The sequence below is a fragment of the Pochonia chlamydosporia genome, chromosome 1 (assembly GCF_001653235.2).
Source record: "Pochonia chlamydosporia 170 chromosome 1, whole genome shotgun sequence".
Classification (NCBI taxonomy): Eukaryota; Fungi; Ascomycota; class Sordariomycetes; order Hypocreales; family Clavicipitaceae; genus Pochonia; species Pochonia chlamydosporia.
In genome coordinates this window covers 5364631-5382355 of record NC_035790.1, presented here as the reverse complement: position 1 = coordinate 5382355, position 17725 = coordinate 5364631, and the positions used below count along the sequence as shown (strand labels likewise).

The 17725-nt window shown below is 50.7% G+C and overlaps 6 protein-coding genes across 6 annotated transcripts; 2 read left to right on the top strand and 4 right to left on the bottom strand.

The window, feature by feature from the left end:
• Positions 1-223: 223 nt before the first annotated feature.
• Positions 224-523, bottom strand: VFPPC_15359 (hypothetical protein; the record flags this gene model as incomplete). The annotated part of the gene is made up of 1 exon (XM_018293112.1): positions 224-523. One exon carries the CDS (start codon positions 521-523, stop codon positions 224-226), a length of 300 nt encoding a protein of 99 aa, XP_018149852.1.
• Positions 524-629: 106 nt separating this feature from the next.
• Positions 630-4013, top strand: VFPPC_01402 (copper resistance-associated P-type ATPase; the record flags this gene model as incomplete). The annotated part of the gene is made up of 1 exon (XM_018281237.1): positions 630-4013. One exon carries the CDS (start codon positions 630-632, stop codon positions 4011-4013), a length of 3384 nt encoding a protein of 1127 aa, XP_018149851.1.
• Positions 4014-5555: 1542 nt separating this feature from the next.
• VFPPC_13075 (cyclin) lies at positions 5556-6713 on the bottom strand (the record flags this gene model as incomplete). The annotated part of the gene is made up of 1 exon (XM_018290852.1): positions 5556-6713. One exon carries the CDS (start codon positions 6711-6713, stop codon positions 5556-5558), a length of 1158 nt encoding a protein of 385 aa, XP_018149850.1.
• A 4596-nt stretch (positions 6714-11309) lies between these two features.
• VFPPC_13074 (hypothetical protein) lies at positions 11310-11909 on the top strand (the record flags this gene model as incomplete). Its single annotated transcript, XM_018290851.1, has 1 exon — positions 11310-11909. One exon carries the CDS (start codon positions 11310-11312, stop codon positions 11907-11909), a length of 600 nt encoding a protein of 199 aa, XP_018149849.1.
• A 473-nt stretch (positions 11910-12382) lies between these two features.
• On the bottom strand, positions 12383-12613 carry VFPPC_15358 (hypothetical protein; the record flags this gene model as incomplete). Its single annotated transcript, XM_018293111.1, has 1 exon — positions 12383-12613. One exon carries the CDS (start codon positions 12611-12613, stop codon positions 12383-12385), a length of 231 nt encoding a protein of 76 aa, XP_018149848.1.
• A 4126-nt stretch (positions 12614-16739) lies between these two features.
• VFPPC_18712 (hypothetical protein) lies at positions 16740-17027 on the bottom strand (the record flags this gene model as incomplete). The annotated part of the gene is made up of 1 exon (XM_022430283.1): positions 16740-17027. The coding sequence occupies one exon, from the start codon at positions 17025-17027 to the stop codon at positions 16740-16742; it is 288 nt and encodes a 95-aa protein (XP_022285973.1).
• Positions 17028-17725: the final 698 nt, after the last annotated feature.

The following is a 17725-nucleotide window of genomic DNA, read 5'->3' as shown; positions in this document are numbered from 1 at the left end:
CCGCGCACAATTTGCGCATTGCGTGTCGCAAAAAAAGCTCAGTTTGTCATCCATGACGCTTCGCTTGCGTGCCGAACTGCATGCCGAACTGCATGGGGCTGCTTTTGGCTCTCGACTTGGCGTGGATTGATGATGCTGGAAACCATGTTGACTACGGAGTAGGGTGGTCATGTGTTGTGACTGCGAGATTTGTGCGGATTTTAGTGCCAACTGTCGTCACTTCTTAACAAGGCTCCGACAGAAATCGTCCCCGAAAGAACCAAGAATCTTCCCGAATTATCACCCTACTTCTCTCAAAAGCGCTATTTGTGCCCTTGAGACTGACTAATATCGGACGGCACATATTTCTCATCGATTGCGCAGCTCTATCTCGTCCCTGACTCAATATCAGATTGATAAAGAGTGACAACGCCACTGCATTCCACAGTTCAAATTGCCTCCACAGAGCACTGTGCAATATACATTCTTCACTCACCATCACCTCACCTCTCCACAAACAAAAGTCTACTGCAACCCCAAACATTCACATTCAATAAGAGTTATATACAGCATCTTTAGCATTTCGTGACACCAACCTAAACGGCATTGGTCATATTTGGGCCGGCAAACGTCCGCACTCGTGACACAATATGGCGCCGCCAAAGATTATCACCACATCCTTCCTTGTGGGCAACCTGCATTGTCCATCATGCGTTGCCGTGATCAAGAATACCTTGGAGCAGGAATATGCTGGCAGGGTCTTTTGGGTATCCCCTAACGTCGTCACCTCTGTGGTTACCGTCGAACACGAGGATGCAAGTGCCGACTTTATTCGCAACATGGGCAAAACGCTGGAAGATGTTGGCTTCGAGATCTGTGCTGTCGATACCACAGGAACCATTCCTGACGAGTTAAATCGAGAAGTGGATGCCGAACAGGCAAGAACAAGTCAGGATAGTCGTCGCAGAAGCAGTGGTGCTCTTGATCTTTGGTGGAGGTTATGGGGAGGTAGAACGCCTCCTGCAACACCGAATCATGGCAAAGCGGCGGCGCATTTGGACAACTGTGATGTCTGTAAAACGACAGCGGCAGCCACGGCTCATGATAATGGACGTACTTTGCAGGAACAACTCACTCGCAGCATGGAACCCCCACACGATGCTCAGAAAATGATCAACATGGCCGCCAAGACAACTCCCATACCCCTTGAGGAGGTGGTGGTGGATGATTCGGAAGCTGTCCCAGATGTATGGCGGGCAACATTATCTATCGGCGGCATGACCTGTGCGTCCTGCTCAAACACCATCACAGAAGAGATTCAGAAGTTTCCTTGGGTTGCCAAGATTGCAGTCAACCTCGTGGCAAACAGTGCTACTGTTGACATCAAAGACAACAGTCGAGTTCAGGAAATTGTTGATGCCATTGAGGACCTTGGCTACGATGCTTCCCTTGACCAAGTGGTAAATCTGGGAGAGCAGAAGCGCATCTCCGCGTCTGCTCGGGAAGTAGAAATCCAAATCGAGGGTATATTTTGCCCAAAATGTCCACAGCGCATCTGTAAAACACTGAGCAATCTCGGTTCCTCCCGGCTCGAACTCGTCCAGGCGCCGACACCAGAGAAGCCCTTTCTTAAAATTAGATATACCCCCCAGGCACCTGAATTCACCATTCGACAAATCTTACGGGCCATCGAGGCAACAGATCCTTCGTTGAAGGCCACCATATACCACCCGCCGACATTGGAAGAACGATCCAGGGCTATCCGAGCCAAGCATCAGCGCGAGCTATTCTGGCGCATGATGTTGACCCTTGTCCTGGCAGTTCCGACATTTGTGCTTGGAATAGTCTACATGAGCTTGGTGCCAGAATCTGATCCTACAAGACATTATCTCATGAAGCCCTGGAAATCCGGCTTGAGTCGAAATGCGGTTATTCTTTGCATACTCTCGACTCCAGTGTATTTCTTCGCGGCGGATATTTTCCACGTTCGAGCCATAAAAGAAATTCGCACCATGTGGCGACCCGGCAGCCGTACGCCACTTATCGAAAGGTTCTACAAGTTTGGCAGTATGAACATGCTCATGAGTCTCGGCACGACCATCGCCTATGTTTCGTCTGTGGCAGAAATGATTGCGGCGGCGGCAAAGCATGACGACCACGTCCCCGACAACCGATTCTATTTCGATTCGGTCGTCTTCCTGACCCTGTTCCTTTTAGCAGGACGGCTTATAGAAGCGTACAGCAAGTCCAAGACCGGCGATGCTGTTGGTGCGCTGGCCAAGCTTCGCCCTACCACTGCCTCGTTGATTGAGAAGGACCAAGTCAGAGGCCCGATCACAACGACAACGCCGATCGACCAGCTCGAATACGGAGATGTAATCCGAGTTCCTCACGGTGCCTCACCAGCAACGGATGGCATCATCATCACTGGTGACACCAACTTTGACGAGTCCAGTCTCACAGGAGAGTCGCGCCTAATCAAGAAGTCAGCAGGTGATGAAGTGTTTGCAGGCACGGTGAACAAGGGAGATTCCATCACGATTAGGGTGACTGGTACGTCTGGAAAGTCCATGCTCGACCAAATTGTCGAGGTTGTTCGCGAGGGTCAGACCAAGCGAGCTCCCATGGAGCAGATTGCAGATATTATGACTTCATACTTTGTTCCAGTTATTACCCTTATTGCGGTCATTACGTGGGTTGTGTGGCTCTCCTTAGCTCTCACTGATCACATCTCAGATGAGGAACTCGACTCTGCGGGTGGTCCTGCTGCCTTTGCATTTCAGTTCTCCATTGCAGTGTTTGTCGTTGCATGCCCTTGCGGCCTGGCGCTAGCTGCTCCCACAGCCATCTTTGTTGGCGGAGGTATTGCGGCGAAGCATGGTATTTTGGCAAAGGGTGGCGGCGAAGCGTTTGAAAAGGCTAGCAAAATCGACTGCGTTGTATTTGACAAGACGGGCACCCTCACGGAGGGCGGAGAACCCAAGATCACAGATTCCGAGTTGTTCCCAGACCAAGCTGTCAAGGGTCTCGACAAGCAGGCATTGCTCTCTGGGCTAAAAGCAGTCGAGGAACAGAGCAGTCACCCGATTGCCAAAGCCATTGTCAATTTCTGCGGCAACAACGTAGCATCTGCTGAACTGGATAAAATCCAAGAGCTTCCCGGGCGAGGAATCAAGGCGTCTTACAAGGATAAGCCGTTTGACATCGCCGTCGGTAACGAGCATCTCATGCGAGATCTTTCCGTGACTTTGACTCAGACTGTTGTCGGCCGTCTACAAAGCTGGAAACGCGAAGCAAAGTCAGTGGCAGTCGTGGCAGTCAAGTCCCAGGAGGAGCAAAGCTCATGGACCTTGGCCGCCATTCTATCCATCTCTGACCCCGTTCGGCGAGAGGCCGTGGCCGTTGTCAAGTCCCTTCGAGCGCGAGGAACACAGGTCTGGATGCTTTCCGGCGACAACGTCACAACCGCCAAAGCCGTCGCCCGACGAGTAGGCATCGAGGACACCAACGTCCTGGCAGAAGTTCTCCCGTCCGAAAAAGCCGAAAGAGTACGCTACCTGCAAGCGACGCTGCACTCCGACAGGAGAGTCCGTCGACGCCACGGGTATAGCACACGCAGGGCCATGGTGGCCATGGTTGGTGATGGAATCAACGATTCCCCCGCGCTGACAACGGCGGACGTGGGCATCGCCATCGGTTCAGGCAGCGACGTCGCCATTTCCAGCGCCGACTTTGTGCTCGCTTCGTCGAGCCTGGGTGCCGTGCTGACGCTCCTGGATCTCAGCCGCACCGTCTTTCGCCGCATCAAGATTAATTTTGGCTGGGCCGTGGTTTACAATTTGCTGGCGGTGCCCATCGCAGCAGGGTGCTTGTACGCCATCAAGACCAGTTCCGGCGCTCACGTAAGGCTTGATCCTGTTTGGGCGGCACTGGCCATGGCCCTGTCGAGCATCAGCGTTGTGTTGAGCAGCCTCAGTTTGAAGGCTCGCGTGCCGGGCGTAGGGTTTCGACACAGCCCTGTCGTGGTGGAATAAGGAAGTGAAGTGAAGTGAAGCTGGGCAGATTGAGAACATGTGTAAATGAATCAGATTTCAATGTTGGTACATGAAGCTTAGTATGGAGTATGGAGTATGCCTGGGATTAGTATGGGTGTTGGTGTATTACATGATGACTCTTGCGTCAGCGTAACTCAATATAATCTAGTAAGAACAAAAGCTCATGATATTACATTCCCATCCAAAGTAAGCAGGATACATCCACAGCAATATTCCACTCAACAATTTTCCTACTACATATTCTTCCTCCATTGTCCGTACACATCCATAGCCACATTCACGAAAAAAATTAAACCCTGCATCCAACAAATCCCTCCACCATCCAAAACCATGTCCATCAGTCGTGTTACCCATGCACAACTTGCCTCTGACCCCACTTGTCAACAAACAGCCTCGTAATTACCGTGGACAGGGATCATACCGAACAACCACGTCAGACATCCCGCCTTACACTGGATCCAATCATAATGACGTGAAAACTGCATCAGGTAAAACACAACAGACGCCATGTGCACGTTCGCCTGGGAATAGAATACAATTTTACACGTTCTTGCGCTATTTAGGACACGCCCTGACCGGATTCACGTCCACGTCCGCGTCCACGGCCATGTCCTGACCGCATGCGGGCATGGGTCGTGATGATGGACGCGGATGTCGTGTTATTGACGTGTAGTGCAGGACAGGACTGGACTGGACAGGGCAGTGTGCGCTTCACTTTGTAAACAAATACATCTGGGGCTGAGTTGGAAATTCACAATGGGACATGACACGATTGATGGATGCAGGTCATCACTGTCACTGACAAGGGTCAAAAGTTTGCACGGGTATAGTCATTGTATTCACTTCTCAAAGAGAAGGCAATCTAGCCCACCGCCATATGTATAAAACAACAAGAATTAAAAAGAAGAAAAAGGACCCTCAAACACCAATGAGATCCCAGGCCCAAGGCGTGGCAGTGCCAGACCAGCCGCATTCCTATTCCTGAAACCACCTCAACTCCTGGACTCCTCTCCTCAGTGAGGCAGGTATGCCAACATTTGCGACTCTGGCCTTGACTCTTGACCGAGAGACGATGAGAATTGAAAACAGAACAAGACGTAAAATAGAGATCCCGTAAACTCCAGTAACCTTACAACAAAAAGGGGGAATATTGGTCTTGTGTGCACATGATAACGCTGCAGCGTCTGTGTGGGACGCATTAAGGGTGGCAAAAAGGCCTAAGCGAGCATTAAAAAGAGGAAACTGTTGTTGTTGTTGTTGTTGTTTGATGTGTCATGTTGTCGGAAATTTGTAGAGAAAATGAAATGCGATGAATACTATTCGCCCTGTTTGAGTAGAGCGATGATGCTCTAAAAGAAGAAGAAAGTACCCGCAACGCCATGCTTTTCTTGTGAAAAAAATGTGATTCACATGAATGAAAACAAAATGCAACCCTAAAAGTGTATAACACAACGCCGTCGATGACAAAATAGAATTGAATAGGATGATAATCGAAGTCATGCGAAATGTCGGGACATCCGTCTATCGTGCTGTAACAGTGCTACCACCAAGCAGTCGTCCCCACATGCCTCGCTTCTGTCGCTTCTTGGCAGAACCGTCTTGGAGTTGGTGATACTGTTCTGTGGAAATTTCGTACGGAAGCAGGCGGCTGCCCGAGGATAGAGGCTCGGGTGCTGATTTGGCAAGGTCCGCTTCCAAGACGATCTCAATGGGGGAATCGTAAAGGCTGTCCTGTGGCTGAGAAATTTCGTACATGTACGGGGAGGGATTCGACTCCAATGGGGTTGTGGACCGAGATTGCTGTCGGCTCGAAGAAATGGATGAAGCGTACGAGCTGGCTGAGCTGCTATAAGTGAGACCAGGGGGCGTGATGGAACCACCGCTGGTAGAGCGGGCAGATTCCGGACTGGTATTTCGAGATCGAGACTGGCCTCGAGAGGCAGGAGGGCTGGGGTAGCGTGCATTCACCTCTTGCTGGCGTCTCTTCTCCTCGCGATGGCGCATCTTTCTGGTGTGTCTCTCCGCAATTCGAGTGCGGAGTGGCTCAAGGAAGGAATCCAGTTCGCGGTACAAATCTTGCTCAGAAATCCTCAGTTCCCACTCGAGAAGGAAAAGTAGCTGCTTCTCCATCAAGTTGACCTCGGTGCGGTTGAATCCGAAGCTGTACAAATCAGTGTTGATGTGAGTGTAGTTTGCCCAGTGCTTATTCTTTGGTGAGCTGTCGTTGAGGTACTTGGCAGCCAAGATAAGTGAGGCGAGGAAGATGCGGTGAGTGGTGCATCGCAGGCCACGGGCCATGGGTTGAAGCTTCGACTTGAGTCTAGTCAAGTAAACCAGTGTTGACATGAGCGTCGGGACCTGAACATTGGATGAGACGACGAGCTGTGTGATAAACTCCTCAAGTGTAGGCAATGTATTGTCGACGGGTTCCGCGGCAGCAGCAACAGCAGCTTGAGATCCAGGACTCCTCGGAGGTGTGGGAGGAAGAGTTTGTTGTTGTGACAGTTGTTGTTGAGGTTGCTTCGTGGAGCTTGGCGGCATCAAGGACGAATCGCATGTGATGACATTGTGAGCGGCCTCGGCGAGAAACGTGATCATTTCCCGGCTCACAGGTTGATATACAAATTGGTCAAGGGCGGCCCGGTTGAGCTCGTCCATGGTCAGTTGTCGTATCGCCATGATGGATTAGTAGTATATGTGATGTTGAGTCGTAATGGCAGAGGCGACGTTGTGAGTAGGTGAGAGAGGGTCGACCACCGTTTGGTGTAAGTGGGTGGTGGTGGGGGGGGGGAAAGATGGGATGAAGGGGAAGATCGATCGCAGCCTGGCAGGAAAGTGGGAAGGGGCCGGGCGATTTATTATAATATGAATATCGGAAGGCGGCCGATACTGTATTAGAGTTGAGGAATGGGAAGGAGAAAAAGTAAAATAAGGGAGACTTCCGACAAGTAAAAAGCTTTGGTTCTCGACGTCAGTCAGACAATGGAGGGCAGAGGCTCATGCGCATGTGGCCTCTAGACCAGACCTTGACCTGAACTTGGAGGCGAATGACCAGCTGGCTTAGGCCCGTGGTCGTTCGTCAGTAGGTGACGTTAGGAGCACGGGGCTGAGCGTACAGGGGGCAGCTGGGACTCCACAGGGGGTGCCACAGGGGGTGCCACAGAAGAGGGGAGGGTGGGGCGAGGAGGCGTGAGGCCCGGATTGTGGAGAGAGGGAGGTGTGGATAAGATTGGTGTCTTGTGGATTGGATGGGATGGGAAGGGACAATCCAGCCGGCGGGTTTGACCGTCAACAACTGTCTGGTGTGGTGTGCCAGTCGGAGGATCGTATGGTTATGGTGGTGGGAGGTTGAGTCAAAGCCGCACGAGCGGGTGCTGTGGCTTCCTGCAGGGGGCGACGTCTCCGGAGTAAGAGATGCGAATCCCGAATTCTAGCAGGCGAGAGAGCACAAGTCAGCAAGAGGACGCAAGAACAGTTTGAGCGTGTAATCAACGAGCAGCAACAACACAACAACAACAACTCCAGTCAACCTGGCCCCCCAGTGCGCACGCACTATTGTACACTCCCCACGCCGAAGCCCGCCAGCCAGCCAGCCAAGGCGTCCGTAGCGAGTACGAGAGCAGCACTCAACGGTGGCCAATGCTTTGAGGGGCGCTCGAGGGGCGCAGGTACCAAGCTGGCGGGAGACGGACGGTGCGCCTGAGATCAATATGGATCGCTAGTATCGCTAGTGGCCAGGTCGACAAGGATCTGATCCAGCAGGGCACACGAGGCGTTGCCGTTGTGCGTGCGCTGCTTGCCTGCGTCCCAGGACGGACGAGCGACAACGAGCGACCGGGAGGCGGGTCGAATTTAGAGTTGCTAGGGGAAGGGAGATCTCTCACCAGGGGGATTTTCTTTGCTTGGCCGGTCGCTTGACCGGTGATGAGAGCGAGATGGCGAACAAGCGAGACGAGACAGTACTGTACCTTTTTTTTTTTTTTTTGGCAGGGAACAATAAGCCCCAAGACAAAATGATGCAAAATGATGCAGGTCAGAGTGCCGACGCTTGCTCTTTGCGTGTTTGCGGATGCAACGGGCTGAGCGAATATACGACCAAACCGGATATCAACTGGGCACCAGACGACGAAAAGGATTCACGGCGTAGGTAGGTAAGGAACGAGCACGAACAAAACAAGTTGACCGCTTGTGGCAAATAGGCCGCGAATGTGTCTGGTCTGGCTTGTCTGGTTGCTTTGCTCTGCGTTGCTTTTGCTTTGCTGGTGCGGTGCAGCAGTCAGTGCAGTGTGGATCAAATTGAGCGTCGATGTGACTGTGCTGCTTCTATCTTTGCCAAAAAAGCGGGCCAAGATTTGCAACTGTGGCTGGAGCGTGCCAAGGCAAGACAGGTCAAGGTCCACACGTGGCTTTGTTGCTCAGCGTCGTATTGCCGCGTTGACTCTTTGTTGCGTTGAGTCAGGTGATTGCACTGACGACGGAGTTTACTGCCAAAAGCTGTCGGTCTGTGTTGGCTGACAAGCAAGCACTTGGTGAATTGGCCGAACGCCCGAATAGTTCAAATAAGTCGGGTGGCGGTTGATATGGCTCGATGTTTCCCGCGTGTTGCGTAAACGTCGTCGGGACGCAGTCAAGGTATTCTCCGATGCGAGGCTGTGAAGACCAAAAAATCGTCTGACGAGGCTGGATCTAATAAAAGGGTGACGCCGTTTACCGTTTGACCTCGGCCGACTAATATTTTGAGTTCCGCGAAATGGGGGCTTTTTGGTCGCCGACAAGTCCGGAGATGGCGTCGATTGTCGTAATGCGCACACCGGAAGGTTGAGCCGGTAACTAACAGCCTGGTGGTGGCTTGAATATGAGGTGACGAGTGTAAAATAAAGACCAAACGAAAAAAGTCCAACTTCCGATCCAGCAGAAGTAAATGGCAAGTTTTGTGCAAGTTGCAAGCGGTTGTTCTTTGTTCGTCGGCGATGAAGCCGGTTTAAGAAAAAACAGTGCGCTGTTTCTTTTTTGGAACTGTTCGTCTGTCCGTCTGTCGTTGTTGCTATTATTGCAAACGAGGACAACGTATTGTTATTCCCGTAGGCGTCTTTTTTGTTGTCTGGTTTTTTCGCAGACACTTGAGCGCACAGGCAACGCAAGTTCAACCCAAATGCGGCAAAAAGTTTTTTTTTTTTTTTCCTTTAAAAGAAAAAGACTAGAGAAAGAATATTGCGCAGAGAGCAGAGTGGTCAAATCGTTTTGAATGCCTTTGACACGGATGTGGTGAGTTGTGAAGCGGTGAGTGCAGGACGCAGGTCGGCGTGGCGTGTGCAGGGCAAACGATGCAACGGACACGGGTGGGAAAAAAGAGAGTCGAAAGATTGACAAAAAGAGAGTTTTGACTGTCTAGTCGGTCAATAGTAATTTGGCTGTGGCACACGGAACCGATGCGGTCAAAAGAGTGATCAACCAGGCTATATCGGATATAGGCAGCGGTGGTGTAGATGCCAAGCACGAGATGAACTGTCTCGTCTGGTATCTTGGTTGTGAGGTCAAGTGTCCCAATGTAAATCCGAACCAGCGAATTCAGAGAGGACGGTAGGAGCAGCAGAGTTTTATAGAGGCTGTCAAAGCTAGAGTGAAATTTCGAATTCTGCGCCGAGTCTCAATAGTTGAGATAGACAAACGCAAGGGAGAGGCTGGATGCTGGGTTCCTGGAGGTTGAGCCGTGTGCTGGAGTGCAGAACTGGAGACGACGAATGCGTGACTGGGGTTGGGACTCAGTTGAGTGTCCAGAGTGTCAACTGGGGGCAAGTGCAAGTGTGAGAGCTGCAGCGCCTGCCTCGTCACTTCCCTGTCTGGCAGGCAGCGAAATTGTGGGTTTGTCGAACCGCTGGAATCCAACACCTGGTAAAAACGTATAGAAAGGGAGGCCGGGCAAATTGCGTGCACCACCTGCTGCTATGGACAACCACTAGAGGGAAGCTGCGATATGCCGTAGTCTAGTCCAAAAGGTGAAAAGGGCGAAAATTAAATTATCAAGTAACAATTAATTAACTGTCCCGTATTAATTACGTCTGGTTTTGCCCTAGTTCGCTTTTGCTGTGAGATTCCGATACCAGGGAGTTCGTCGTAGCGTCGCGCGTAAAGTTGCGTTGGAAAAAATCGTTCGCTTCGGGAAATCTGAATATCGAAAAAGTAACAAGCGTCCTGTCACGTAATAATTTCCAGATGCCGGCTGGGGGATGCTTAAGTGGTATGCACTTTTCTGGCGATCACAGTCTCTGGAAGTGCTGTTCTGCGTGTGATGGGTCAAGTTCGAGTGCGAACCAATTGATGTGTTTGACGAGTGGGCAAAGTGTTCAGTATCAGAACCAGTCAGGAACACAGAGCCAAAAGGGTCAAGGTGCCGAAAGAAAGAGAAAAAAAAGCAAATAAAAAGCTAGCAAACTGAGCCTGCAGCAGAACCACTTTGAACAAAAGAGTATAGGCAGAAGTAGCGAAAAGGAAATAAGAAACGGGGCAAGCCTCCCTTCAATACTACCCCCGACAGAATTCCTCAGTCAAAGGGGGGCTATTGTGAATTGTTCAGACTGAACAAGGTATATGCAATGGAGGAAGGAAAAAAGAAGACGAGGGCAAGATGAATTGAAACGGGAGGGTCGGTGAATAAGTAATGCGGAACTTTGTTTTCAATGTTCTCGAATTCTTCAATACTTTAATCTTCCTTGTGCATAGCAGGCAAATCAAGGATGAAAGATTGGAGGGGAGGCCAGACCTTGAGACCTTGCATGGGTCAAGATTCGGCGGTTGATGAATGAATGGCGGCTCGACTCCTACTCGCCGGCGGCGGCACGAGTGAGCTGTCTGGTTGCACGATGCACAGGACGGACAAGAATAGACAGTCCAGCGCCAATAAATACACCTGCATGCTACTTTAACGGTTTGCTTGGCTACTTGCGCTGCCCAAGTACCGAGTAATGGGACATTGGACGAGGAGGCAAGCCAAAATGGTTTTGGTGGCCGTGTACGGAGTACCTAGGTAGGTACCTAGGTATGTAATACAGCCACAGACCCCTGGCCAGAGGTGAGTCTGGCCCAGTCTGATCTGGCGCAAGGGAAGAAAGACGTCGGCTGCGAATCGATTCAGCCCGCGCGCCTGTATCAGCATCAGGCTACTGCTGCCGCTGTAGTCGCAGTCGCAGCTGCACTCTGATACTTGACTCTTTACTCACCAAACCACTTGAGCACACAATGAACATTGAATGGATCAGACCATTTCCCGTCTCCAAAATGAGGCGATGCGTGTCCATCACCGCTTGGCAGCTGGCCCATCTCCATCTCCAGCCCGGGTGCATCATCCTGTTGACGAACCCTCCGCCAACCATCGCCGTCCCACCGCCGCAGCCTGACGAGAACAAACACGTACGTGCTCCATATGTACCTATATCTTCCTCATCAAAGGAGCATGGATGGGCATGCCGCATCCGCATCCAAAAGCGGAAGAAATGCCTTGCTTCGTGGCGAACACCACTGGCACAAGCAATTGCTGAGACGACCGGGGTGGGAGGTCAAAACCAGGGCTTCAAGACCAAACGATTCGATCCTCCCGTGTTTCCAAACGCTGCCAGGCCCATGTTTCTTGAATCCTGTTCCTGTCTGGTTCTGGTTCCTGTTCACTGGCAAACTGGTGAAGAGGGACGAGTTCGGTTCGTGGTGGAGTCAACCAGACAAGACCAAGGCGGCTTATTCCTGTACGCTGACTGGCTGTCGTCGCTCCTCAGTGTTCCTTGGCTCCTCACTCCTCACGACGAAACACGGTTGGCCGCCAAACCATTGGTTCATCGACCACACATCATGAAACAAAGGCGGCTTCTGCGCCTGGCCCTTTGAAACTTTCACGTTGCCCGTCCAGTCCAGTGCCTCCGGTTGGTATGAAGATCCAGCCAAAAATAAGAGCCCAACCCCCCAACCCCCATCCCAAGCCTCTCCCATCAGGTTTCTCGTCTGCACTCCCGTCCAATCGATACTCTGTGCATGGCCTATCTGTCAGACCATCAAAGAACTTTGGAAATGGAGCCATGCTGTTCGGGCGTCAACTCAGGAGGCGTCTGACAACTGGCAGTTTGCTCCAACTCCTTGTTTGAGGCTCCTCTGGCGAGGCTGTGTCCATGTCGTCTTGGGACCAAGGCAGCCATTGACGTGGAAGGAACGGAGACAACAAAAAACAATATTGCAAATTCACAATGCATTGTTTGTTTGTTGATGAACATGGCATCAATCGCTGCAATTTGGCGTCCTGTACCCTGCAAGCACAACTACCGTTCAATCGCTGTCCCAACCAGAATAACCAGGATCAATATTCCTCATGCACGTTTTGACAATCGCTCAGGTTCACCGTAAGTCCAACGCATAACCAGTGGCCGTAATGAAAGCTCAACCGCAAAAAAACCTGTCACAAACATCAAAAGAAAAGAAAAAATACTGCCCTCTTCACTAGGGCCCCTGAATGTGTTTGTCGCTCGGACCTTGACACTTAACTTGGTTGGCCTCGTGTGTCTTGTGTCTGATGGACCGCTATTTTCCCCATCAACCATTCAAGCACCAGACGGCTTGTGTGAGCCACAAATCTTGCATGCATCAACCTAAATGCAGGGGAAAGTGCCGGATAAAATACGATACGGCCCAGCAAGTCGAGTTTGTAATTTGTTGCCACTATGTATGTGCATGTTGTGCCTTTTTTTTTTTTTTTTTTTTTTTTGGGCCTCTTGTTCGCATCGCATTTTGTTTCATTTGCTTTTTTGGCTGTTCGTTCCGTAGAGGAGGGTTGCTCCGTTGTTTCGGGGATGGAAGATTCCGTCGACGGGGGAGCTCCGTTTCAATGGTAATGTTCGGTAACAGCACACAGCCGTGTCACAAATGTCGTTCGAATTCTTTTTCTTGGCTGCTTTCTTGGTTTACCGTTCTGGGTTATCTTGCGAAACTGCGGGCGAGTCCAGCATCCAGCACCACTTATTTGGAATGCATTGCCAGCTCTACTTTCTAGCCATGTCATCAGCCGCAGCGAACATCAGCAAAAAAAGGCTTATTAGACCCACGACATTTCAGGTAGACTAGCAATTCCAAGTGTGCTTTGGCAGTCACCCCTTGTTCCAATTTATACGGCAGGTACTGTAATGTGCGAAATATCGACAGGTTCCGTCTTGGATAATCGGCCCTTGTGGTCTCCGATTGAAAGCCTCGTCCCAAAACGATTCTTGGCTTTTAATTGCACATGTACCGATCTGTTAGCTACCATACATTTACGTGTACTTGCCCGAGAATCCCGTATCAGTCCCGGGTGAGGTGTGGCTTTTGCCGAGGGCGATTTTGGCGGGAACACCCCTGGTTATGGCGTGTCAAAGTGTCAAGCCAAGTCAAGTTGAGGGCCGATCGCAGCACAATGAGTGGGGGCGTGTGGGAATAGACCAGCCAACATCTACTATTGCATGGAGTAGACCCGGCATCGAATCTCACCAAGAGGCAGTTGGTGCAAATCTTCGTTGTTATTACTCCGTACCTCTCTCGGGTATCATTGCTTCAACTCATAATGGCGCTCACTTACAGTATCCCGCATATTGATTTACAAAACCACCAGGATCTCAAAAGTTCACGGCCCCTTCATTCCGGCAAATCACCAGCCATAACCATTGCCGCATCCCGTCGATGAAACCTGAAAAAGCCGATGGAATTCTCACACATCATCACTTCCACAGCACCACAAACTAACACCAGACACCAGCCATTGTCTCCAGCTCCCAAAATCTCACAGCCTTCAATGTTCCTTCCCCAGCACCATCACCACCTACGGAGTAGCCTGGCTCATGTCTTGAATCAGCGCGCCCGTGCCCACTCACGCCAGCGACGCCATCCATCAACCTTCACCCATCAAGCTGACCCGGCCGAAAATCAGAGCGCGCAATCTAAACTACGCCCTTGAGAGTCGAGCCTCTCACCAGGTCAGCCAGGCAGCCACACACACTCACCCAGACAGGATAGCCAAACTGGTATGTGAAAGGGTGCGATGCACTGGTCATTCATCCACCTAGTAAGACTTTTGCAGAAGGGAGGACCCCTGGTTCATCAAGATGATGACTCTTTGGGAATGACTTGTTCTTGATGGCCCTTTGTGAAGGACGGCATTGCTGCAAGTGTTCCCGTGGAGGGTAGCATTGAGTTCAACTTGGGAGGCTTCTGCACGGGATAAAAATCCACGACCATATGATCGATTTTAAAATTGCTCTTCTACCTCCATGTGCAAGGATGTAATAGCTGTAGTTATTGAGAGAACAAAAAGTGTTGAATAATAAAGTGCACATGCTGAGCCTGCTACCCATACCTGTGGGTTGATGACCGCGACAGGTCACAAAGCCATGCGCCACATCTTCACCAACCAAGTCGGCAGACTGATGGAGAAGAAATGGCCACAGTCATGTATCTTTTTTCCCCAACGGCATGACAAGAAAATAGGAACACATCACATCCATCGCAATACGCACGTATCTGCTGAAGAATCCCCCGCCCGCAACACCATCACAAACCTGTGTGCACATCACACCTTGTCAAGGGAGAAGCATCACACTACTCCACCGTCTCAAAAAGGGCGGGTAGTGTGACGAAAGGGCAGATCACCACCTCAACAGCCGTTCAGAGACAAACCTGTATCAAGGATATGAACTACGTTGCCTGCCCTCTTGTCTGTGGGAATAATCGACGCTTGTTGCCATTTTAGCACCGAGCGAAATTGGACAAAATGTCAGACAAGGTCGTCTATCACGTTACGCCTGCGTTGCAATACTAGCGCTTTTAGGGCCGTGTTAAACACCCAGCTCGGCATGGGCACGTAACTATTTGTAACTCTGTCTGATATTCCACTTTACCGTCTTCTTAGTGTCCGGGGTAGGCAACGTTTCCATAGTTCGACTCGGCATGTTAGGTAAAGGTCTTGGTTCAAAATCCTGCTGGTGCACCACATCGTATTAATGCCGCCGAGACTCTTGCACATCTTGGCCTCAAACAAGAGCCAAGAGAGACCAAAAGCTCCCATCATCTCATCTGCTCAACTTGGCGTGCTCGGCGGAAGGACTTCTCGCCGAGCTAAATCACCAACACGGCAGCTCCCTTCCCTTGCCTTCGGCTTCACTTTTCGTGATGGACAAATTTCCCCTCCCGCCTTGACAACCCTGGCATCAAATTGTCCATCTTTGAAGTGCCTCGTGCCTCTTTCTCCTCCTCAGACCAGCCCCACATCCGCCCAACAAAGCCGACCAGATCAAGTCAAACCGAGTCCAATTGCCAACCAACCGAAACCCACCCCCACTATTTTAGCAAACTCGCCAGGCTGCCCCAGATTCTGGCAGATGCACCTGGCCCAAGCGCTGATTGGGTTACCCGATGGCCCTGAAACCCCATGCGCATGACACCAGACACACGCCCCTCCCCCCCCTGGGACTCTGCTGATACCCTTGACCCTCTCATCGTCCCCTCGATTTGACATGGTATGCCAAATCCAGCCGTTTTTGTCAGCGCTGGGTAAAGCCACACATAAAAGTTCAAATTGTGGCTGATGCGGCCCCGCCGACTTGCCGGTAAAAAAAACCTGCGATTGGAGACTCACCCAACGGTGAATTCCATCCAATGGCTGTGCAAAGCATTGAGCAAAGAGCTACGACTCGCCAAGGAATATGTATGTCTTGGAATGATTGAATTTTTAGAATTTTTTTTGTCGCATTTTTTGCACTGCCTTGTAAAAAAGACCTTCACATGCTTGGCCTTGGACTTTGTATGGCGTCATTGGTGCTTCTTTTTTTTTTATGTAGATGAGATGCATGAGATCGTGATATTGGTTTTCGCATGTATCGGCCCAAATTGAGTAATTTGCTCGGTCTGCCCGGTTTCACCACGTGTCAGCGACTATGCAGCGAGGGTGGTAATCTGGATTTGGTAGAAGCTTGAGAGAATACGGTAGGGACGTGCTAGAAGGATCGATCGGGCTGGGTTTTCTGCTGGGAATGGGAATGGGAGTACGAGATGGTTTGGCTGGGTTGGTGCAACGTTGGCTGCATGTATTGTAGATGGTCAAGTATCAAGCATGTCCTTGAGTTGCATTGACGAGTCGGCGAACCATTGATACGAGAGCGAGTTCGATGCTATGGCTTCTATGTCATCAACTCGAATATATTGGTGACATCAAGAATACTGTAATTACATGTGCGGTATCACACGGCTTCACTCCATCCAACCCTCGCATCCACAGCAGCAAACTCCTTCACCCATTCGCAACCAGAGCCTTTCACGTTCAAATCCTCCAACATCTGCAATACACCAACACCATCCTCACAACATCTGCCAACCAACTCCAAACAAACATCATCAATCCCCGGACCAACACAACACACCCACCGCGGACTCATCTCACCCGACACTCACACCCGTCGCCTTCCCGGACCGCGGCGCGCGCCCAGACCCTCCACCAAGCCAAAAGCCAAAAGCCAAAGCCACCGCCAACTCAAAACTCGGTCGTGCCGGCTTCCGCCGAGACATATTGCCTTTTCGCCAACATACTTCGGACCCCGTGGCTTCAGAATAGGGTAGATAAAGCATGAATTCGCCGAAATTAAAATACCAATTCAATTCCATGAGATTGCTTTTTCGCAGGCCCGGAAAAGTGGTGACCGGACATTTTCACATCCGGTTGCTCAGCCTCAATTTAGACAGTGCGTAACATGGTATCACGACTGAACCTGAGACCAAATATGTCATGGAAAGCTGCAGTACATTTGTGCTAGCTGTGAAAAATAAAACCCCTGAGAATAATTGAGGGCTATTTTGTGGTGCAAAGTCTGCGACTTGTGCGCAGGGATGTGCGCGCTTATATGCTCTGGCGGTTTCATGAAGCGCCCTGCAGACTTGGTGTGTCGTCTTATCATGCATCACCACCGCGGGTAGCTTGGGTTTAAAAATATCCTTCATCTTGTAAAACTGGCGCGGTGAGGACTGCGGTTAATTTGCCAATCATCTTGACCGGAATCCAATTTTGGCTGGGATTGATGGAGTTTGGGATCTAGCGTACCCTGGATATGTCGACGAGTTTCAGATAGCGCCGGACATGAACTTTGCGTAACTGCCCGAATGGACGGCTTGACGCCCATGTATGCGGGTATCCAGAGGCGGTAGTGAAATCCAACACACCAGTTTGCACAGGGAGGCGGTGTCAATGTCCATAAGTCTATTGCCCTGCATACCTGAACCCAGAACCAAGAACCAAGAACCAGTTTGCCCTCGTCTACTCCGTACATAAATGAAAACAAAAGGAAAATATTCAGCCTCACGACGAAGCGTGCCTCCTCCTTCTTCTTCCCCTTCAGCCATAGCCACCATCAACTTCATGCATGACACCATTGGTTGTCCAACTCCAACGTGTCAAACACGACAAGTCCACTAGCTTCAACGACGTGTATGCCTTACAGCAGGATCGCATTGTTGGTCAGCCAGAACAGCCGTCGTGAAATCAAACAGGGGATCGCCAAGTTTCTTGTTTCTTCTTCCACCCCCCACCATTACAAATTTTTCATCTTCGCGAGGCATATAAGCTGAAAAGGCGGGATAAAGACAGAAATATGTGTGTTGGCCGTAGGACTGTTTAGCCGTCGTGTTACGTGGTCGAAATT